Here is a 24,834-nt window from a genome sequence, read left to right on the forward strand (position 1 = left end):
TTGATGAAAATATTTCAAATTGTATATGAAAACACCACACTGTACCCCATGATTGCATTAATGTACACAGCTATCATTTAATAAAAAAAAATAATAATAATTGGAATAGTGAGATACCAGTGAAAAGCCTATAGACCACTGGGACAGGTAAGATATTCCTGGCACTGACAATAGTGTTTATAAGATATTTGTATGTAATAAGATAATAGAGAATGGATAACTTGAGAAAAATGGGCTCTTTGAGAAAAAATATCAAGCTATAACTTCACACTATACCAAAAAAAGTTTCAGAAAGATTAAAGATTTAGCTCATTTAATGTTAACAATTAACTAACAAAAAAAGCTAGACAAATAGAAATATTTTACTGACATCTAGAGAGAAATAATTAACATATGTAAATGCACAGGAATATAAAAAATTCTGTGTTTTAGAAAACAAAGCAACCAAAAGTCAAAAACAGATTTGAAGACAGATGTGTAACTAAGAACATATATAAGCAAATAAGAAAACATTAACAACCCAACAACAACAACAACAATATAAAAGGGAACAGACATAGCAGGAAATACTCTAAGGAACAAATAGACTATAAGCCTATGAGAAAATGTTTTTCTTTTATAAATTCTCTGGGAAATTATAATTAACTATTATTTACCATTTAACAATTTTAAGAGTTCTTTCAAAATTATCTGTGAGAGCATTATACAGAGGAGAATTCATGTATTATGGTAAATCTGTCCAACTCTCATGAAGATAGCATGTTATTATGGATGAATAATCATATTTTTCTTTAAACTCAGTAAAATTCAACTCATAGGAATTTATACAAAAAATTGCCACATATGCACAAATATAAGGAGCATACTTGATTTATAAATATCTAGGCATGTATTTGAATAATAAAAAATCTACTTTAATATTAATTATTACAATTTAGCTTATATTTGTGTATTGAAAATGTCACGTTAGGTAAAAATCTGTTAATAAATTTGGGGGGGTTTCATTCACATGTCAGTCTTACTCAGATTCTTTGCTCGTATTTTTGACATCAGTGGTGTCTTAGAGTTACCTAACAGTTTTCCAGGACACATCACCTTCCCTTCCAGGAATTAGAGGTAGGAAGGGGTGGGAGGGAAGTGAATGTGATTGGACATACAGCCCCTTTGAATCTGTGTGGGATGCTATCTTGGGAAAATTTACTGCAAGCCACAAATATTGATTCACATGATGTTAGGAAAGTTGTTTACTTTCCCACTGAGGAGGGCATATTTTTTATCTCAATAATGAAACCATTTCCTGTATGATTTTTTTTCTGTATGATTTTTTATAGAGATCTTTAAAAGGTTTGTTTGCAATGACATCTAACACTTGAAATTATAAGCTCCTACCTCCTAAGAATAATTTCTAAGTCTGTATAAAATTTCTTTGACTATTTTGTTCAGGTGAATCTAAAAACATCCAAAATTAGCATTGATTGAGGTCATTTAAGGCTAAATATGTCTTCATCAAATGTTACCTTTGTTCAAAAGAGAGTAATTGAAAAATCCTCCAATAGTAAAAAAAGGTTTGGGGGAAAAAAAGTAATAGCTATCTCTTTTTAAAAGATAATTTTAGGGCCAAGCATAGTTGCTCATGCCTGACCCAGGCAGGAAGATAGCTTGAGCTCAGGAGTTTGAGAGCAGCCTGAGCAAGAGGGAGACCTCAACTATATAAAGCAAAGAAAAATTAGCCGGGCATTGTGGCAGGTACCTATAGTCATAGCTACTTGGAAGGCAAGAGAATCACTTAAACCCAGAAGTCTGAGGTTGCTATGAACTAAGCTGATTCCACGGCTCTCTAGTCTGGATGATACAATTAAGAGTCTGTCTCAAAAAAAAAAAAAAAAAGGTAATTTTGGATTTATAAAACAACTTTTGCCATGTATTGAAATATATACAGCAATCAGACATGCATAAGAGTGTTAAGTGAAGCATTATTTTAAAATAGAACAAAAAGAAAGTCAAATATCCAACAATGAAGGCTACTGAAATTAATTATTTATTCAATTAATTATTACACATCCATCAAACTTAATATCATACATTCATTAAAATTCTCTGTTAGAAGAATATTTAATAACTTAGGGACATGCTCATAAAATAAGTGAAAAGCTGTATAACAAATTTGTAGATCCTGATGTGGAGAAAATATGTATATAGTTGTATACCTGATGGAAAAAGACAAGGGCAGGGGAAGAAATCACCAAAATGATTGATTTGGTGGTGATTTATCCATCAAAGGTATGGTACTCCCTGTGCACTTAGATGTAATTAATTGGTAATTTATTTTATCTGCTGCAGGGGCTGCTGCTTCAAGAGACAGTCAGCAGTCAAGTGGGGGGGGGTTGTCTTTTCTAGGTTTTGTGCAAGCATATTACAGAAGCGAAACATGGCTGGTTAAGGGGGGTTACAGCTTGGGTAGTCATGGATACAGCAATGGTTACAGTAATGTAACAATGATTAATACAGCTTTGGTTGACAATAGATACATCTCATATAGCAATGGTTATGATTATACAACAGTAATTAATCAAGTCTTGGTGAGTTTTCTATCCCTGTCCATTTACTGAGCAAGCCTTGGTGAGTTTTCCACCATTGTTTATCTACTGAGAACTTGGGGGTTTTGTGAAACTTGGGACTTTTCTTCCTTGTTCTGAAGCTTGTTTTTGGCAACCCTAGGGAAAAGGAGGGGGTCTGGGAACGTGGCTGGGAAGGCCCGTAGGGCTGGGGGGAATGGGGGAAGGTTGGGGGACCTGGGGGGAACAGGAACTTACAACAAAGGCTCTATTTCTCTTACTTTCCACATTGAATAAAGTATCATGACCACTACTCTGTAAACTCCACCAACAGTGTAAACTGTTTATCAGTGACTGATTTTAAAAGGTGCGCTGCAGGAGAGGAAGCTGGACAGAATCTCCCTAGTGTGAGTCACCCTGTTCTGGCCCCTTCTCACATGAGTGCTTTTTCCCCCGCCTGTGTGCAGTCTTTCTTCGTGGACCACAACAGTCGAGCTACCACTTTCATTGACCCCCGAATCCCCCTTCAGAACGGTCGTCTTCCCAACCATCTGACTCACCGGCAGCACCTTCAGAGGCTCCGCAGTTACAGCGCAGGAGAGGTAACGCTCCGCCCCTCCCGCCCCTCCCGCACACACCCCCCACCTCCCACCGGCACCCCCCCACCTCCCCCCGTGCACCCCTCCCCCCGCGCTGCTCTCGGGTGCACAGTCCCTGCTCTGGGGGACACTAAGCATGGGTGTACAGCTCTGTAGGAGATTGAGTGACCGCTCTGAGACACCCACTTAGCTCCTGGGAACTGACTGCAGATTACCCTCCTTTTGTCTGCACTTTTATCCGGCGCGGTCTCCACTGCTAAAACTCCATCTAATTTAAAGGAAACTGGGAACACAGTGGCAGGTGATCCCTACACTTGGCCGGAGCTGCGCTTGCCAGCCCACCAGTCACGTGTGAATGCTTGAAAGAGCACGGGACAGCTGGGCAGTGTGCGGCTGACTTTAAACCTCCATCTCGCCACAAGATCCTGGCAGAGAATTCAGTGATGCGTCCGTGGCCAAGAGACAGGGGCAATTAACGCAGCCACGTGAATGTTCTGTCCCCAGCCCTCCACCATGTACTCTTCCCTGGTTTTCTGTCTTCTTTCCTGAGAGAGCCAGCAGCCCTTCATAGATAGTGTGAAGGGCTAAGCATACTCCCTGTGTCTTTCTGAAGTGCTGTCTCTGATCAGTTCCTGACTACAGTATGAGCAAATCCTTTTTATGTCCTGACATTTCCCAAGTACCTGTGCCTTCCTTAAGACGTGGCCTCTTAGAACTATTTCCCATAAAATAGCTTCTAGAATTGGATTTAAATGAGGATAAAAAAATCAGAAAAGTGATATGGGAAAGAAAGGAATATATATATATGACCCCCAGGAAAAGCCACAGTGGACATCACGGAAGAAACTGGGAAGGTAACAATCTATCTGAAAACTGTCTCTTCTAGACAGCAGGCACAAGTCTGGAGGGAAGAGCCTGTTGTTAATGTATGGACTACTTTTTCAAGACTAGTCCTCTGTATACTCTAAAAGACATAAGTATCTCCAACCAAGAGCACACGTGGCTTAATGTCAGTATGATAAAATAAATTTCTCTTTCATGGAATCATCTTAGGCACTGTTAAAAGCATGTGATGTCTTTCTGCATATACATAAAGAGTGAGTGACCAGGCAGAGAGAGAGTATTAAACATCCCCCAAGCATTTACATGGGTGTCAGGACCCCAGTGATGTAGACACGGCCACAGACTCCAGAAAGCAACATCCCAACTTCCCAACTCAACAAGCATAATCCTCCTCCCTGATGGTACTTTTATAACAATTCAAAAAGTACAAGGGATGTTGTCTTGAGATTATAGTAAGTTCAAATTTCTGCATCAATTTGAATTGTGCCATTTTATTTTTATTTGTTTATTTATTTATTTTGCAGTTTTTGGCTAAGGCTGGGTTTGAACCTGCCACCTCTGGCATATGGGACCGGTGCCCTACTCCTTTGAGCCACAGGCACTGCCCCAATTGTGCCATTTTAAATGTCTAAGCTATTTAAAATTATGGAGACAATTTTAGTATTAACATAAAGTAACTACATGTGATAAAGAAGCTGAGTAATGCAGACAGATTTCACTGTCAATAAAACAGAAACATCTTTTACCCAATGTTAGATGAAGTTCCTAAAGATCCAGAGCTCTTATGACTGTAAGAAATTAACCTGAAAATATAAATATTAAAAACCTTTCTAATGGAAAAAACAAGATTGAGGCCATGGGTACCATGTGCATTACCTATTTTAAAACATTTGTTTGATGTGATTGAATACCCCAAATATAGTGAATTTAACATCAACAGTCATTGCAAAGTGCCAGTGAGGAATGGCTGAAAGACTCTGTAACGTGTAAGGCTGAAAGAGCATTAATGTGCATCAGCCATCTGTCTGCTTCCTAAAGCGTCCATTCCCAGCTGATTTTCAAGCCTCTCCCATCCTTCTGCCCATCCTCTGTCTCTCTCTCTCTCTCTTTTTTTTTTTTTTTTTTTTGAGACAGACTCTCACTCTGTCACCATGGGTGGAGTGCTATGGCATCATAGCCCACAACAACCTCAAACTCTTGGGCTCAAGCAGTCCACTTGACTCAGCCTCCCAAGTAGCTGACACTACAGGTGACGGCCACAATGCCTGGCTAGTTTTTCTGTTTTTAGCAAAGACAGGGTTTCACTTTTGCTCAGGCTGGTCTCAAACTCTGGAACTCAAGCTATCCACCTGCCTCAGTCTCCCAGAGTGCTAGGATTATAGGTGTGAGCCACTGTGCCCAGCTCCCCATCATCTATTCTGGTAGCTTTGAATGATACAAGGAAAAACCAAGAAAAGCAATCCAGGGAGAAGCTGAGTCCTGGTACCATGACTCCACCTGTAACCCTAGCACCCTGGAAAGCTGAGGCAGGAGGATCGCTTGAGATCGGGAGTTTGAGACCAACCTGAGCAAGAGTGAGACCCTGCCCCTACTAAAAATAAAAAAGAGAGAAGCTGACAGGCAGAGGATATCTGATACAGAGGCAGCACCCCAGATAAAACAAAGACTCAGCTTCTGAGAAAACAAATATCTGCTTCCTCCTGCTCTGAGAGCCCACAGCCCAAGGATGAGGAGACAGGTGGGCGGTGGGAAATGTCTGTGTCTGCTGTGATGTGATTTTACTCCGCATTGATTAAGGACTGGGCTCTGCAAATGAATGCAGAGAAGTAGGAGGCGATCCCTGCCTTGGAGAAGTCTGTATTATATTTTTGAAACCAGGCCAAAAATATATACAGAGTTTAGTAACAAGAGAAATCAGAATATGATTAAGTGCCTAGAAAGATATTAGGACAAGTGCCACCGAAGTTCAGAACAGGCCAAGGAAAAGTGTCTTTTAAAACAAGGTACCAGGCCCACAACTTGAAAACTGGTGGAATCTAGGGGGTGCAGAAGAGGGAGGGCACTCTCATGGAGAGTGCCACAAAGGCAGGGGTATCGGGCTGGATTGAGCCAGGTCCCCAGAGAGGCAGTGCAGGGGTCAGTACAGCCAGAGTGGCAGGTTCCCACTTGCTGTGTCTTGGTTTTGGAAACTTCAAATGCCTCGTGGAAGAGCTGGAATTTTTTTAAGGGCCCATTGAATGAATTTGAGGAAAGTAATATGATTTTTCTATAAAAAGTAGGTTTTATCCTTGTTAGTATAGTGGTAAGTAAAAAAAAAAAAGTAGATTTTAGAGATCATTTCATCCATTGTTTCTAACAGGGAAAGATCAGTGGCATTTGGGACAGGACAATTCTCTGATGCGTGGAATTGTCCTGTAACATCTCAGGACTGCTTTTCCCGGACACCACCCATTAAATCTCAGAGTGTCCCTGTCTCACCAGTTCATTATGACAACAAAAACAAAACAAAACCCCCAAGCACATCGACACATCCTGCTGATAGTGCCCCTGCAGTCAAGAATTGTATTTCACAGTCCACTAAACTGAAATGTCACAAACTCATGTCACGCGGGGCTTTTAGGACCACAGCTCAGATTCCTAATTCAAACCAGTATTATAAAAAGATGATGATGAAGGTGGAGAAGAGGTAATAGTGGTGTAGGGGTATCTAATAGTGAGGCCTGTCGGTGACCACTGCCCCAGTCCCCAAGGAAGGAAACAAGGGCCCCAGTCAGGGCAACAAAGAGACAGCAAACAAAGGACAGCCTGCAGGAAGAGGCCTGGGGAGACAGGCACTGTGGACAGAGTGGCCAGAACTGCAGTCGGCGAGGCACAGAGGAGCACTCCTCGCACCTCCCTGGCTGGGGACCCCAGTTTCTGTACCTGTGAATGGATGGCCCTAATGTTCCAGCCCCATGATTCTCGCGTGAGGCTTGATTCCAAGACTTCAGGACCACATGGCTAAGAGTCACAGTCCCACTGACAGTGCACAGGAAAGGGGACCAGGAAAGACAGGCAAGGAAGATGACAGTTTGTTTTCAGACAAATTGACCACGAGTGTAAGAGCAGCAAAGTTTCTGATTAGGACGTGCAGTTAAACAGAGAGAAGTCTGAGTCTCAGGACTAGCTGATGTATTGTTTCATAATCAATTATTTCTCAGAGTCACATATCACAGGCAGTGGGGAATTAGCTATAGATGTTTTGTAGACCACAACTTTAGGTATTAGTATTTTCCTTTCAGCTACATAAGCCATTCTCTTGACTGTTGTTTAGCAGTTGAGTTTTTATAAATTGTTCTTAAGGACAGAGTTAAAATGAGTTTCTATATTAAGGATCCTAAATGGTAAAATTTCCCCTCAAAACCCAGTGATGGATTATTAATATAGATACTGTGAAACATCTTTTGGATTATCTTTTACCTTACCTAGAAATTTGCAGGCAGATTTTTGACAGAAGTTGTTATGAACATAGGATTTAGACATAAAAAGATCATTATTTGATATTTTGACTTGGATTTTAAGGAAGTGATACATCTGTCTGCAATATATTCAAGTACCAAAAAATAGACCTTACTCTTCCATAATGCCCAAATGGAATTGGACATAAATAGAGAGAATATATAGAGCTGTGAATATTGGCTCCCGTCACTAAAGGTTAACAGACTTGCTTGTTTAGACTGGAATTAGCAACATTAACATTATTAAGAAAGGGTAACTAGAACAGAAGTTTTTCTTTCTTTATTCCACCTTATCTTAGTCAATTAGAAAATCATTGGTCATAGGAAATTTCTGGAAAGTACACACCAGAAAGCCTAACAGCAATTGCCTCAGAAAAGGGCAGGTGTCTACCAGGGAATAGAAAATTCTCACTTCAAAAGCAGAAGTCTCTCTTCATTATTCTTTAAAGTGACATAACTGACCTCATTGGCTCTGATGACATAAAGGCACAGAAAAAATAAGGTCTAAAAGATAAAAAAAAATGGTACACTTATATAGGACACTTAGCATGAATGGCGCTTTCAGAGCCGGAAGTTAGTGGGAGTGAGTCAGTGAGTGGGGGGCAGATGTGAAGGCCTGGGGCACTACCGTACACTGCCATGGACATTATAAACACTGGACACTTAGGGCACACTAAATTTATTTTTTAAATAAAGCAAATGCACTACACCATTACAACGGCTACAGCATCACTGGGTAATAGGAATTTTTTAGCTCCCTGATCCTCTCACAGGCCCGCCGTCTTATCTGCAGTCCACTGCTGGCCAAAGCATCGTTATGTGGTCCCCGACTGCGTTAACAATAGGTGATGAGTGTAGAAAACACAGACGCAAATGGAAAAGCGTAATTTTCTATCTGGAGGCACTGCGCACAGAAGTGAAAAACTGAAGCATGTCGTCCATGCCTCTGGATCCTACTTTACCTTTGCAGTACCTTGTAGACATCCCCACATCATTAAAACTCTTCTGCAAACTTTGATCATGTATCTGCCATCATTTAACACTAGCCTTTCTCATACTGTCATTTGGGGCCCACTTTTGACTTTTATAAAAGCATGGAACAAACATCTCTCTTTTGTATCCCAACTATGATTCTGAAAACTGTTAATCATCTATTTTTAGAACATGAAAGAAACCTAGCAATAACTACAAATTCACCCTTTGGGCCTTTCCTATGAACTTGCTAATTTTTTTTTATCATCAAGTCTCCAGCGTTTTTCAGAGAAAATGTAGGCTGACTGTTAACCCAAATGCTGTCTAAAGCATGCAATTCTCAATCACAGCCTTAAGAAAACCCACCAGGGTTTTCCAATGGCAATTCCCAATTGCAATGCTGGAGAGAAGCTTGTTTACCAGTACTGAAGACTGTTTTCTGAGGATGTCTATTTTGTTTTGTCTGGAGAGCTGAATGTTTAAAGTTTTCACATTTACAATTATGATTATAGCTATCAAATCAAAAGAAAAAGAAATCCTAAATGTGGTCACTACTGCAAACTGGGTTTTTGCCAATCATAAGAGAATGTCTTGGAAAAAACAGTCACCAGGGATTCTCTCCTCTCTCTCTTCTTTTCTCTTCTCTCCTCCTTTCTGCCCTCCCCCCACCCCCACACACCCTGAGAAACTGTATAAGACCAAAAGAGTCAAATGCCAAAAAATTCAAGTCATATAACTTTGGTTTTAAATGGGAAATCAGTCTTGTAGTCGTTTTTGGTAGTTAGAAAAACAAAACAAAGTTAGCATCACATTTGCAGGGGGATCCACATCACTCAGGATGGATTGTTTAATGCCACTTCAAGGCTACTAAATTTGAGTTAATCGCAGAATTTCCTCCAGCTCTGCCTCAAATTGTCTTCATCTCCATCTCTGTCAATTCCTGGGCCCCTTGTTGGAGAAGGATGTTTCTCTAACCCTCCCATCCAATTTTCTCTGGGCCACCTGGTACCAACCCTTGGCAGACACGTCCATGGCACAGGGGCCCCACAATCCCCATTTCCCCCTGTGTTATTTTCTCTCTTACACTCATAGTCAGCCTGAAGCATATTTGTCTGGCAGTCACCTGCCTTTGGGCTAGCTGGACTTCATCTGGTTTCTGACGTTTTTAAGTCTGGCTTAGTTTTGCCAGTGAATAGGTGACCTCAAAAGTAGCTTCATGTCCCGGAAGCTTATCTGCAAAACATGAATTCCCCGGGAGAGTGAGGAAGAGAAGTGAGCCTCTTTCTCAAAGTCCTATGCATTTCTGTGTGACCCACAACAGTTGGACACCGTCACTGAGGGTGAAACAACAGGTGTCCCCTAAGTTCCATGCACTGCCAAGCCTTCCAAGCACAGCTTGGATCTGTCTCCTTCCCAAATTTTCTTCTGTAACTCATCTAGGTAATCATCAGTTGAGTGGTCTTTGAGAATCTTGTCTTTTCAGCATCAAAAATATTTTAAACACACATTAAGACAGACTGACATAATTCATTCCAAGGAAAAGAGCCTTATCATTTCAGTCCCAGAAAGCCCTTACATATTTCTTAATTCATGGAGAAAAAAAGAGAACGTGAGGACTCAATACTGTGTAGTTCATCAGTCAGCAGACTTTCCTTGCTTCAATTTGAATCACCACCATCTAACTGAGAACGGAGTGCCACTGCCGGTGTCTCTTTGGTGCCTGGCTGTGCCAGCTGAGCAGAGCTGAGTGCTAACGATATCAAAGTGAGAAGTCCACCAAGTGGCATGGAATCTATTCCCTTGTCCCTCAAGCAAGCATGGGCAATGGCAAGGCCCAGGAGAGAAAATGGATGGATCTTCATCCCTGCTACTTCTAGAAGAACTGCAGAGACAGAAGGTGAACTGGTGGCACGTGTCTGCCCACAAAGGATATTATCATTGCTGGAGCAGAAGTAGGCCCCAAAGGAAATCAACCATTGCTTGTCTTTAACTAAGGATCATTAAATTAATTTGTCCTGCACTGCCAACTGCAATATCACATATGGTCTAGTCTTAAGTGACCACTTTGAAATTGACTTTCCCTGTCTCGGTCCTAGCATAGAGTCTCATTACCTCTCCTGAATTCTGTGTGAGTGAATTTTATACTGGTCTCAGAGGAAGATGTTTGAACTCTTTAAAAGTATCTTACAAAGTTATCTGTTATTAAATTAAACTCACTTTGACCTGGGGTGTCTCTGTACTTGGAGTCCTGACATAATGAACTGCAACCTAACTTAGGGGTATAATGAATAGTTGAGTCTCGGCCGCTCAGAACAGCTGAGCTTCAGTCAGTCACTGTTTCTGTTCCTCTCTCATTTTCTGTCTGTAAATGCTGCCTGCCCACATTGCAGAGCAGAGCTCCATCAGCTTCTGTTTCTGAGGGCTGCCCCATTCTCAGACCATTCTTTTCTCAATTAAACTGTTAAATAGGCCAGGCATGGTGGCTCGTGACTGTGATCCTAGCACTTTGGGAGGCTGAGGTGGATGGATTGCTTGAGCTCAGGCGTTAAGAGACCAGCTTGAACAAGATAGGCAGGCATTGTGGTGGGTGCCTGTAGTCCCAGCCTACTCAGGTCAGTGAGGCAAGAGGGTGTCTTGAGCCTGAGAGTTTGGAGGTTGCTGTGAGCTATGATGACACCATGGCACTCTCTGCAAGGCAACAAAGAGAGACTCCAAAAACAAAAACAAAATAAAACAAGATAGCAAGTTATTTATCCCTTGAAGTTTTGTTACAATGCCCAACCAAAACAAGACATAGGAATCAGGCTGGTAGTGTGGGAGAACAATCCCTTTACAATCAAGTGTTGGTTAGAATCCCTGTTATCTCTCTTAACAATTAAAATTAAAATTTTGGAGAAAACTTATTTTTCTCAGATTTTCAGATTCCCCATTTATAAATTGAGGCTAATAATGCTTGTCCTGCAGAATTCATTAGGATGTAAGATATTCCATGAAGAGAAGCCAGCACAGTGAATGAAATAAAAAGCACTCAACAGAGAACAGCCCTGAGTGAGACCGATACTGTCTAGAAGAGCAGGTCCATTCCCCAGTCAGTACTCAAGTTCAGTGCTGCCTCTCAGAAAGGAGGGTGATAGGTGCCTTACTGATAGCACCTATGTAGACTTTATCTCTCTCAGCACGTTGAGGATAAGAAGTGTTTCTTAGCCTATTATGTGTATAAATTTGATTAATACTCATGGCATTTGGCAAAATCACTTTCTTAAAAACTAATATAGCACATCACCCACTCTACTGAGTTATTTTTTTAACTTTATTTTCCATAACTTTGGGGGTTGCAACTTTTTTAAACCTGGGTCACATCAGGATCTTTTCTCCTTATGTTGAAAAATTATTACAAAAGTCCATCTGAAATTGATGACATATTTCCAATGCTTACACTTGTATTTTAAAATTAGGCTTCAGAAGTCTCTAGAAACAGAGGAGCCTCTTTACTGGGCAGGCCAGGACACAGCCTAGTAGCTGCTATTCGGAGCCAACATCAACACGAGTCCTTGCCACTGGGTATGTATCATCTTTCTTTGAATTCCCGGATACCCAGTACTTAGCCAATTTTTAAAAATCCTTTAATACTCAAAATTCTGTGTTTTCGTTCTCTTTTGTGGTACGGTTAATTCCCCACCCTCTGCTCCACACTCTGCCCTTTGCCCCATTCCTTCCTCCCCACCCTTTCTCTTCTCTTTTCTCTCCCAAGCCCTTCTGCCCCTTCTTTATTCCACTCTATGATTTGTTAACTCAGTCCAGAAGAGCATGGTTTAAATGAAGCGGTGAATTTTATTGCTGCTGGATACAGTTTTTAATGTACACCTCTTTTTCCATGTGCATACGGGGAAGTTTGCACAATCTTCCCTCCTAACCTCTCTCTAAAACATCAGCCACTTGTATAGAAGGAAATGAGGTGAGAGAATCTAGATGGATTTGGGCATCCAAATTATCACTACTAGGAAATCAGTGCCTAGATTTCTTTGAATTCATAAAGAATTTTTTACCATAACTATGGCAAAATGATCAAGGAAAGTTAGAAAAACGAGAGAACTCTCTCAGGGTGAGTTATTTTATTCTCCTTCACCTGTTCACACAGACACACGTTAACACCCAGTAAATTCCTGAAATATTAAGGGTGATTAACTTAGATCTGGTTCACTTTTGGTTTGCCCTTTTAAAAATAGTAATGCTATTATCTCAGACTTTTAAAAACCCTCATGAGCTTACATTTTTTTGATGAGTGTGCTACCTGTACTTCGAACTGCTACGTTAATCCTGGTATCAGGCTCCCATTTTCCAGTCATCAGAGAGATTATCTCTGGGCTGCAGACTCAACCACCACCCTGCACTTCTGTCTGTTTCAGCATATAATGACAAGATTGTGGCATTTCTTCGCCAGCCAAACATTTTTGAAATGCTGCAAGAGCGTCAGCCAAGCTTGGCAAGAAACCACGCACTCAGGTAGGGCTCGTCCCTCCCCCCCAGAACTCTAGGTCTTTCCAGCTATTTTTCCGGGTGGGAAAACTCCTCCATGCAGAGAAAGCAGATGCTTATAGTGCTTTTAACTCACGGGTTTAAATTATAACTTGAATCCTCAAAAGAAGAGTTTGGGCAGGGGGTACAGTGTTGTGGGAAATGACACAATCTGAGATAGTCATATTATCAGGTTACACATTATTTAGATGATGCTGAAATGATTTCTGTTGATTTAGAGGAAAGCAGAAAAAGGAAATAAATAGCTTTCACTTAAAAAATTATTTGCGTAAAACACCATATGAATTATTTTTCTCTTTGAAATGTAGCTGTTTATTGATAAACCAATTATCAAGTGCCCATATCCAAAAGTAAACAGACAAAGAAACAGAAAGTATTTCTAACTACTTAAATTCCAGTGTTCATAGGGTCATTTCTGAGGAATTGCCTCGGAAGCTCTGAATCACCTCATTTGGGAGAGGTAGCCACCTACAGGGATAAAAAGAGAAAATGTCCCCTGAACTTAAATCCTGATTTCTCCCCAAATATTCAGACATCTCTCTCCTTCAGTTTACTATCCAGCACTTTAAAAGTTGGAGACACTGGTGGTGAAGAGTGAGCCCCCTTCGAGTTTGAGTCCTTACTCCGGCACTTAGGGACTCTGGATGACACATGATTCAATCCCTGAGTCTCCTCATCTCTGAAATGGGCTCATAGGTGGGCATGGCCAAGATGCTCAAATGAGGATGTGTGTAAAGCTTTAGGCAAGGCAGGCAAGAACCCAATCAACTAAAGGCATTTAATTTTTCCCTTTCAGTAGGGTGCAGCCTTAAGTCTGGATGACACCTGTAATATTCAGACCTCCTGAGAGAATCCCTTGTACCCTCAATCATCTCTTTGCCATTCAAATCCTTGCCACCCCTACAAATGGATCATTCGCTGTTCTTTCCCCTCCGCACCCCCTCACTGACACCTCTTTTCCCTGTATTTTTATTCTGTGGATTAGAGCCACCATCCTCCCGCTGCCCCTCCCTTAACCCCTCCCTCTTCCTCCACCTCCACATACAAGCCGCACCTCCTGGCCTTTGCTCTTCTCCCTGCCATGGCCCAAGCTTAGATGCTCATCATTTCTCTCCTGCACTTATCCAGGGTCTCTCCTAAAATGCCTGCTGTCACCTCACCATAACCAGAGTTACCGTCTTAATTTGTGTCCCTCCTGCCTTCCAACATATATAAAATAAAGTCAAGATTTCTAAGCACAATGTCCCTTTCTGCAAAGTCTGGCCTTAACTAACTCTCCATCCTGTGCTGACATTTTTTTCCTGCCAGAGCTTCTGCCCTCACTGCATAGCAGAGAACTCCCCTGCCTTCTCCTCTCCTGGGATGGCTTCTCTGTGCAGGGCAAATTTAAGGCTCAGATCAAATGCCAAATTTCAGTGATCAGACAGACTTTAAGCTTTCTTTTGTCTTGCTTTAATAGCGTGCTTTTTGCACTTCTACAACATTTTTAAAGCACTTTTTCTGCCATTGACTTGTGTTTCCCTATAACAATATAAACTCTTTAAAGCAGGGCCTTTCTCTTCCCTATCTTTGTATCCAATCTGCCCCTTCAGAACCTGGTCCTCTACTCCAAAGATAGGAAACACTAATTACTTTTAGAGTGAATGAAAGGTCTTTTAGCGTGAGTAATGGTCGCTTTCACTTATGTTCAGCTCTGAAGAATTACCTGCCCAAGTGTAATCACTGTGCCATTGCAGAGGCAGCACTGTACTGTCATGTAGGTCATTTATTCCTGGGCTGGTCTTTGACTCACAGTATGTAACAGTATGAGGGTATCTTCAAGGGATTTGCAGGAACTTGCATTACCCAAAGATTTTCTGACACCTGGCTGCTCTCAAACGTTCTTTATGTTAGTAAACTCTACCACTAAGAATTGAGCTCTCTGCTTACTTTGGGGGACAGGGTGAACTCGCCAAAGACTCTAGAGTCCAACTAAATCATTAGATAAGTTTTTATAATAAAAAGTAACCCCTAATTGCATTAACATACACAGCTATAATTTAATAAAAAAATGTTAAAAAGTAAGCCCCCGTGTAAAAGAGAAGAATGTATTTCCAAAGGGAAAAGTAAACTGTTTTCAGCCCTACTGTGTAATATCACCTTACAACAAAATCCAGGAAACCTTAAAGGTGTTGCTGCAGAGTGGAATTGTGTGATTATTATTTTCTGGAGCTGGGGGTACTTGAAATCAAGGGCATGTTAGAACTGGAAGAATCTTGGAAATTATCTCGTATAGAAACCAATAACCATTTAAAGATTAGGGACTTCTGTGAGACTGTGATGGAAGCTTTTATGGACACTCCACTACATATTAAGATGAATCTCTGCGTATAATTTCAAACAGTTAATGGTCCCTGAAGCAACTATGGGACCCAACTTGAGAACCCAAATATCTCACGAAAAACAGAAGTCCCGCAGTGACTATCAGAAACTGACTGTAAGGCCATGGACTTGAAAAGGCAGAAAGATAAGAGTAAGAACTTGCTCTTATGGAGCAGAGAAGAGCCAGGAAGCCAGGCATTGCTGTCTGTGACTGGGGCTTGAGCTGCCCCCTGGGTGTGGTGTGAGAATGAATTAGATCCACTTTAAAGATCTGAGCATTAAAAAGAAAACCATCTCTCTCCAGGGCCTTGTCTAGAAGAAGAACTAACTGGTTCCTCTGTGGTCCCCAACAGAGGGGATGAACAGACTGCATCCCTGTTCAGCCATAGGGACCCATGGATTCTCTGTCTTGAGTTCACAAAGCCAGTTGCTGGCTGGGTTAGAGTTCTCAGAAGACTGTCCAGAAGACAGCATGCAGTAACTCATAAGGAAACCACATGCAGAGGAGGGAATGGAGCCAGAAAACCCAAACCTTAATGGCATCTGTTATCTTTAGGGGGCGGACAGTGGTCCTGATTCATTCATCCTTTCCTCCTTCTGGTGCAACTCTTTCGAACCAGGTGTGTCCTAGGAGCAAGCAAAACAATCATAGGCCCTACTTAAATGGAATTTGCAGTCTACTGATGGAGACAGACAAGCTTTGGTTTTATTTTTTTAAGCCAAATATATAGCTACATAATGTCAGTGTCATGAAGGACATGGTCGGAATTCAGTGGCAGTGGGTAACATACTGATATAGAGGAAGAAGATTTACATCTTAAACAGAAGACAGGGCAGGCTTGGCCAGGTAGGTGGGTTCAGCTAGAACCTTAAGGATGACAAGGAGTTGTCTCTGAGATGGGACATAGGGAGAGAGTGTACAAAGGTCCCAAGGCAGGAAGAGCTTGATGTAGGTGAAGAACGAGGGGAAGCCGGTGGGGCTCAGGGATAATTTGGGAGGGGTAGAGAGGGAAAGGGAGGCCCTACCAGCAATAGGAACAAGCTGGGATTTTATTTGAAGTGCAGTTTTAGGCTCAGTGCCCGTAGCACAGTGGTTACGGTGCCAGCCACATACACCAAAGGGTGGCGGGTTCTAACCTGGCCTGAGCCAACTAAACAACAATAACGATGGCAATAAAAAATAGCCAGGCATGGTGACGGAGGCTGAGGCAAGAGAATCTCTTTTTTTTTTTTTTTTAAGAGAATCTCTTAAGCCCAAGAGTTTGAGGTTGCTGTGAACTGTGACGCCACAGTAGAGGGCGACATAGTGAGACTCTGTCTCAAAAAAAAATGAAGTGCAATTTTATTTGAAAATTTGAGTGGAGTTTTTAACAGGAAAGAAATATGATTGCATCTGTTTTTAATGACCTCTTGGGCTGCTCAGTGGAGAATAGGCAGGCTGGGGGGAAGGCACCAGGTGGAGCAGGGTGCCATGTAAGAGCCTGCTGTATTCGTCTACTTGAGAGGTGATGGTCGTGCAGACGATGGGAGAGAGTAGAAAGAGGGAGCAGCCTGGGGTGACTCTGTGGGTGCAGAAACAACAGAAGTTGATGACAGCTTGACTGTGGGAGGTGAGGAGTACTGAGTTTTGAGGTCTTTGAGGCCACAGTGAAGGTATCAAGATGTCAAGGAGGCAGCTGACTCTACTGTCCTGAGGGCTAAGGAGGGTTTACACTGGAGTTTTCCTGATGGCCAAGAAGAGGTAGTGTTCCCACCTCAGATATTTTACCCGGTTCTCAGTATCCTTGGAATGAATTTTTAGGGGCACCTGGAGTCTGGGTCTGTGTGAGATGTTCACAATGGTGACAGAGGACATAATGTCTGGTGGAGAGCCACTGAAAGTCTCTGAAAACTGTACATGGCATCCAGACACATGGATGTGCACGGTGACAATGACAAAACCACTGCCCTGGATGCTGCTTTCAGTGACTGGGGACAGCACATTGCTGCCCTCGTGGAGTTGGCCTCTCTGCACCTCTGTCCCCTCAGGGGCCTTGGGAATTAAGGTGATCCTCAGAGCGAGTTGTCCTTGGATACCAGGGGTTTAACCAGCCGTGGATCCCTTGGGGCAGCAGGATAGCCTGCCCCCTGGAGACGTTATCTTGGGAGAGCCTATAAATATGAGCGTTGCTCTTGAGGCTGAAGTCAGCAAGTTAGAGGAGCAGATCCCAGAGCATCTTCCAAACAAGAGGCCTGGGAAGGACATCAGGATTTGGAGAAGAAAGTACAGGCCAGGGGGTCAAGGACACAGGCGGAGGGAGCAGCAGTGGTGTGCGGAGGCAAGAGGAGGTGTGCTGTGCAGGCTGAGCTCCCACCTGCTCCCTTTTCTATCGTTAGTCAGCGGAGCCACTGAGGGTACACACACACACAGGTTTGGGGAATGGCATTTACTGCAGTGGTACTTGGCCTATACTGAGAATTTGGATCATGATGCTTCTCCCTGTTTAATCTCTTTCTGTGTATATTTGTAGGGGCTAAAAAGCTTCCTTTGCCTTTTTAAAAAATCCCACAACTCATTTGGAAAGTATTCTTATAAAAATAATCCCAACATCAATGGTCAAGTTGATTTTGTTTTTACCTGACAATATATAGGATATGACAAAGATTTGGATTCACATTAATAGAATCATAGAAAGGAAAAAAGCTGTTGTCTACACTATTTTTGAAAATAGATTTTTTAAAAATCATCCCTATGTTGTCTCAAAATAAAAATCTTAACCAAAAAGTTAATTTTTTTTTAAATTAGTTCTGAAGTTTTTCTACATTTCTGCTGCACCTCTTCAATAAAGGCCAAAAATTTAACTCCACTGAAGCACACACACAAGGGGAGGATTCCTGGGTACGGTGTTTGCAATCTTTGAATAATGTCAGGGAATCCCATTACAAAGTTAATTTTGTCAAAACTGATATCCATAAACAAATGGAAATCATTTGCCAAGCTGGAGTTGGAAGTTGTGGGAAAAGGTCAGAATAGGCAAGTTATAGCTAACAGGGACAAAATTGGCACCTGTGCTCTGGCTGACTGGAGACTCTCGCCAGTTCTGGAAGCCAGGCCCACTCGGTGCTCAGTGTGGCATTATTAGAAACTTCCCGTCAGCCGCAAGATTTCTCAAGAGACTTTCCACTTGCTCTTTCCTCCCATGGCTTCAAATATACCAGGAGATCAAAACGGTCTTGCAGGAGCTCTGTGCCCCAGCTCCACTCCTGACTATCTCAGCTGTCTGAGGACCCAACTGTGCCTGTGGGAGTCAGAGGAACAGCTATCCCTGTAGATCATCCTGGGGCCCTGCATGGCAGACCTAGAATACTGTAAAATACACTGGACAGGAGGACCTGGCTATTCAGCCACCTTACAAGACAAAGGAGAGCAAAGAAAGATTCCTTAGCTCATGTGTTGGTGTGTGATTTTTATTTTCTTTCCCACATGATTCTAGGGAGAAAATCCATTACATTCGGACTGAGGGTAATCACGGACTTGAAAAGTTGTCCTGTGATGCAGATCTGGTCATTTTGCTGAGGTAAGGGGCTGGGCCCAGAGCAATTCTGGAAAAGCTTCCCTGGGCACTTCTCCACGACAGCCAGACTGAACCTCTCACCATTTGTTCTAAACGATTCCAGGGTCTGTGACTGAAGTGAGGCCCCCACCCTCATACCTGCTGTCACTATCTTTGGGTTTACAACCAAAGAAGTAAGAACAGCATAAAAAACTTGGTGGAGACTCTGCTGTGGGATGAAACAGGGCTTTAAAAAAAAAAACCACTGAGGCACCTCACGGTGGCTCCCAGCTGTATTCCCGACACTTTGGGAGGCTGGAGGATCACTGGACTTCTGGGCAGCACAATGAGACCCTGTCTCTACAAAAATTGTAAAACTTAGCTGGGTGTGGTGGCATGCACCCACAGTCCCAGCTACTCAGGAGTCTAAGGCAGGAGGGTCACCTGGGTCCAGGAGTTTGAGGTTGCAATGAGATACAATTATGCCACAGCACTCTAGCCTCAAAAAAAGAAATAAATAGAATTTGCAAGCAGAATATACCTATGTTTTTTGTGATACATGTAAATCTGATTGCCTTTGTTCCTTTGTAAGAACTGTTGCTGCCATCACCCCAATTCGTGAAGACTTTGGCGGGGGACAGAGAACTAATTTTTTCTTCTTAATTTTCAGTCTCTTTGAAGAAGAGATCATGTCCTACGTCCCCCTGCAGGCTGCCTTCCACCCTGGGTACAGCTTCTCTCCACGCTGTTCACCCTGCTCCTCACCTCAGAACTCCCCAGGTAACTGCCCGCAGCACCGCACAGTGGCAGTGAGTGAAGGGTGTGTACTGGTCCCCCCCCCCACCTCCCTGTTCCCTGACCGCAAATGCTTTCTCAGTGACAGGTGTTGACACACTGCTGCCAGTCTGTTGTAAGTCCCTCCTCAAGCTAAAAGGAAGCTTACATTTTTTAATGGTTGAAAAAAAAATTTTAAACAATATTTCATAACACAAGAAAACTATATGAAATTCAAATTTCAGTGTCCGTGGAACCCAGCCAAGCCTGTTCATTTATGTACTTTCCATAGCAGCTTTCACAACAGCAGAGATGAGAATGGCAACTGAAACCATGTGGCCTGCAAAGCTAAAATATTGACTATCTAGTCCTTTATAGAAAACGTTTACCATCTTTGCTCTAAATTGCTAACGCATTCCACAGGCACTCTCCAAGCATTTCCAAAAACAGCCCTCTCTGAAACATGCTGTCTTTTGGCTCAGAATTCGACTGCATACCGATTTTGGTAACATGATTACTAGGGACCACTGTTAAATCTCCACAAAGACCCCAAAAATTTTTCTTACAAAATATGAAATCATGCTAAGTTTTTCTTATGTATGAGAATGAATTGATGATACAAAAACTTTGTAGGTATTTCCCATTCCAAGTGAAGGAATATATGGAACTCTTTAATAAAAAAAATTCTTTTTTTAATCATCAAGATAATGAGCGTAGGTCAAATCCACACCACCAACCTGGATCCAGACACTGAACCATTTTCCCCATTTTATTTGGCTTGCATTAGCACGTTATCACATTGTAAAACTTTAAAAGCGAAAGAGGTTCGTTCAGAAGAACCTGGGAACCTACTATCTTACAACCTCTTAGGGTCAGGATCCAGGTTTGGCTTTTGAAGCCAGTGGGGAAATTCAGAAGAGAAATAGACTTAGCAATATGCTCTGTCTCAAAAGGGGTATCAGAGTTAGTTACAATTCAGTACTGCCCTCGTCTCCACAACTAGAATATCTTTTCGTGTGGTTCCTCCAAATGATGTCATTCTAACCATCCCTAAGAGGTAGTTTTTACTAGTTATTAAAATCCGTTCTGAAGATAGTATCTCCTTGTCACTTCCTTGTCACAGGCATACCAACAGCACTGTTAAGGAAAGGCACAATGCTTGCTTCCTCTGACGCAGAACATAAATGAGACCCCATTATCTAAGAAAAAGATGAGCAGGAGCTGTGTTAGAGCCAACACCACTACAATCAAACATTTTCAGCCTTCACAGGGGGACCTGGTTTTGGGGAATGAAGCCTTCCATGTGGGGGAGCTGTTGGTCTGCATGACGTTCTGCCATGTTGTTGAAGAGCCTGTCCCAGCCTGATTGTGTGTCTGTGCTTTGGTTCACAGCCTTGGTAGAAGAGCATGATTATAACATTATGTGAGAAAGAGATCATATTGCAAACAGAAACAAATAAGAGAGAATAAGAGTTCTTTGCTAAGTGAAAATTATGCAGATAACTTCTCTGAAAGGAATCAACTTTCCTCAGAAGCACATTTCTAATGCCATGAATCTAATTACTCGACTCATTTTGTCAAAGTACTTAATTCTTTATTCTCCAGCTTTAACCACAGAGTCTTAGATTATGCCATTCAAATGTTTTGATTTTTAAATTTTAGAATTCCCATAATCCTACACTTTTAAACCTACCTGCATGCTACAGAGAGAATGAATCATAGAAGTTTGTGCCAAAGTGCTTTGTAAAGCATAAAAAAATTTTTTAAATGGACAGCAGTGACCATGGAGATAGTGATGGCACCAACAGTAATGAAAGTCATAATATTATAAAATATACTGCAATCTGCTGGACAGAGAATAATACTTGCATTTATAGACTTGTATTCCAAAATTCTCTCATTCTCGAAGCCGGGGCACCTGCTCATAGTCTTCCTCTCCTTCCAAGCAGTTCCTTTCATCATTCTGGATGACTTTAATATCCCAAGGACCTCGATTCACCAGTTCCCTGGTCTCCCTGCATCTGGGTTTCCTTGTCTACAGTGACCTTCTCCTCCCTGCCTCAACCCTATTCCATGCTACTCTGTCATCTCTAAAATCGCTAATTCCAGCATCCTCTTCCCTTCCAGCCTGCTTGTTCATCTCCCTGCTACCATCCTTTGGCCTCCTCAGGGCCTTCAGCTCAAGGAATTCTATCCTTTCCTTTCTAACATCTTCCCCCACCCAGCAGAGACTCTGTGGTTCATCATATCAGTGACATCCTCACCCAGGCCCCAAGCTGCCCTGCTGCGCTCCATCCTGTTTGCACCTCTGGCAGAACTTCACCCCTAGATAAACCTTCCCAGCAGCTTCCTCCACATCCCCAGCCAGGCACTCCTGGGCAAATTCACTTGACAGGCAGATTATTTCTTATAAATGAATCATCTCTCACTTCACATGAACCTTGAACACCCAAAAGAAAATTCTAGCATATTTCTTTGGTCTTCTTTACATTATTCCCAGTGTTCCCCTCAAACTTCCAGTCCCCATTCCCTTGCCTCTCCTAGCTAATGACATGTCATTAAACTCATGGAGGGAGTTGAAGACATCCAGCAGAAATTCCCTCAAACACCTACCACCAAGCTGCCAAAGCTTCCCAACCTGCACATGAGACCCTGTTCTCCTTCCCACCTATGCGTGATAGGCGGTGTCTTTGCTAAGTCTGCCCAACCCACTGGGTAATTCTCAGCCCTCCTGTTCCTTCAGCAGGCGCAGCATCGTGACTGCCCTCTCCTAAGTTGCCCCTTCTGTTAGCTTCTGGGACACCACTCTAGGCATCTCATCTACTTCTCCGCCACAGCTACAGCCTTATCTTCCTCTTTCTACCATCCTTGAGGTGCAATCCCAACTTTTTTCTCTTTTTCCTCAGTCAAAGGTACCACCATACCATCAAAGACCAAGCTACTGACCTTCCCCCACAAATGGCTTCCCAGAATTAGCAAGCATGTCCTGTAATATCCAAGAACTGGATTCCTTCCTTCATGACTAGCGATCATCTCAACTTGTAATTATATACTCATTTCTGTGAGGTTACTGGTATCAGTGTTCTCTAGATTCTAAGCTCAATACCTGGACTATACAAAATAATTACTAAATAGTTATTGATTGGGAAAATGTGATTCTGGCCATCTGTGAAACTTGAATGAGGATATTATTCCTCCTCCATTCTTCTTTTCATTAAATGTGCTTAAAGATAGTAAAGCATTTATAAAGCCTTCTAAATGATACAAAAGCTCTCCTCTATATAGAGGTAATGAATGATTATCATTATTGTAAGCTTTACTTGTATGATGCAAGGTACCCTAACATCACTTCCTAAATGCTCTGAGCCCTTGTGTACGGATATATTTGTTTTAGCATCAATATCTGTATTGAAGCATGATAAACACATGGATTACAGACTTCTTATAGCAACTTATAAGAAAAGCTTAATCTAGTTCAAGTGATGCTAATTATTTTAGATTATCTAAGTAAAATTAAGCCAAGAAAAATGTTCATCAGGGTACTTTTAAAAGAAACACAACCCAGCATAATTGGAGTAGATGTAAATATTTATTCCCTTTAGAATCCATTTTTCTCTTTAGTGTATTATTTCCATGTATTATGAAAGTAACTGAGAGAGTGATGGAAATCAAAAGAAACCTCTTGAAGAGAAAAAAATATGAAGATGCAAGAACACGCCTCTGGTTAGGTCCACTCTGCTGTCCCTCTGCCTGTTTCTCCTTCAGTAGGAAGTGGTGACCTTCAGGCCCCTGTGCTTGTCTCTGCAGGTTTACAGAGAGCCAGTGCAAGAGCCCCTTCACCCTACCGGAGAGACTTCGAGGCCAAGCTCCGCAATTTCTACAGAAAACTGGAAGCCAAAGGATTTGGTCAAGGTCCAGGGAAAATTAAGTGAGTACTCCAGTGCTTGGCACTGAATTCAGATGGTAGTTTTTTCTATCCCTTCTCCTCCTATAACTTTGTTAAAAAAAAAAAAAAAAGCAGAATTTTTTTTTTTTTGAGATTAAATACCCTGATATAGTAGCAATTATGGTCTGAAGGGAAGGAAGAAAAAAGTTAGTAAGCTGGAAGGAAAGGAGAAAGGAAGTTAAGAAATTGGGAGGCGGCAGGAAGGGAAAGGAAGAGCGAGGGAAGAAGAAAGATAAGGAAAAGTGGATTTTAGACAAAGGCATATAGAAAGTCAGTGGTAGACTTGTTTTCAGAAAACAAGGAAATCTTATACTGAATCAAAAATCTTTTATTTCCCTTTACTTATTCTTAGGGGATAGATTTCCTCATCAGTCAAATTCATGGACTCTTTGTAACTTTGTAATTGAAGGCTATGTTAAATTTTTTTTTCCACTTTTTTCATCTTGAAAAGCCAAGCCCAAACTCAAGAATCCAACTTGAGACTTCCTATGAGTTGATCAAAAAAAATCTTAAAAGTAGTTCAATATGATGGAATGTATGATAAGTGTACATGTTTCCCTTGTGTTCCAAATGTTTTCAAAAGAGTATTAAGAAAGTCCCTTGCTGAACTGGCAGAACCTGCATCTGTCTTCCTCTTTCCTGTCTGCTGGGGAGGCTGGGGAGGGAGGCCCTAAGCCTGCAGTCACAGGCCCGTGGAGCACAGCCCGGCATCCTGACCTCAGGGCCACTGCTAACTACCCCTTCTCCTTCTCAGGCTCATTATTCGTCGGGATCACTTGTTGGAGGGAACCTTCAACCAGGTGATGGCCTATTCCCGGAAAGAGCTCCAGAGAAACAAGCTCTACGTCACCTTTGTCGGAGAGGAGGGGTGAGGCACCAGGAGTTGTATGCAGATGCCTCAGTGTGGGTAGAACAGAACCCCAGGATCTGGGGTGATGTTTCTCCAGTGGGAGCAGGATGGCCATAAGCCTTTGCCCCAAGGTGCTTCTGATCACATCCTCCCCAGGAGGTCTTACTCTCTCCTATAAGCTTTAGGTTTCAAGTTCTTCAAAACCCTAAGATGATTGGCACATACTGATATCACATGATCAAAGCATAAGCCAAAAATGTAGTCCTGGGGCACCAGATCTTTACATTTTAGGTGGTGTGTCCTGATCAGCTCATCAAAAAACTCTTTCTCCTAAAGTGTGTATATACAACTGCACACCAGGCTTTCCG

At 42.1% G+C, this 24,834-nt stretch overlaps 1 protein-coding gene across 2 annotated transcripts in view; it reads left to right on the forward strand.

The window, feature by feature from the left end:
• The window catches only part of HECW1 (HECT, C2 and WW domain containing E3 ubiquitin protein ligase 1), a 419,352-nt gene that overhangs the window by 342,924 nt on the left and 51,594 nt on the right, over positions 1–24,834 (forward strand). For both annotated transcript variants that reach the window (XM_003797550.2, XM_012809965.1), the window contains 7 exons: positions 3,023–3,157; positions 11,922–12,027; positions 12,873–12,969; positions 18,837–18,920; positions 19,567–19,676; positions 23,478–23,598; positions 24,371–24,484. In XM_003797550.2, coding sequence (XP_003797598.1) covers positions 3,023–3,157; positions 11,922–12,027; positions 12,873–12,969; positions 18,837–18,920; positions 19,567–19,676; positions 23,478–23,598; positions 24,371–24,484 — 767 coding nt within the window. The remainder of the gene's footprint in view (positions 1–3,022; positions 3,158–11,921; positions 12,028–12,872; positions 12,970–18,836; positions 18,921–19,566; positions 19,677–23,477; positions 23,599–24,370; positions 24,485–24,834) is intronic.

This window comes from Otolemur garnettii, unplaced genomic scaffold (assembly GCF_000181295.1).
Source record: "Otolemur garnettii isolate 467f Iridium unplaced genomic scaffold, OtoGar3 scaffold00119, whole genome shotgun sequence".
In the NCBI taxonomy this organism is placed as follows: domain Eukaryota; kingdom Metazoa; phylum Chordata; class Mammalia; order Primates; family Galagidae; genus Otolemur; species Otolemur garnettii.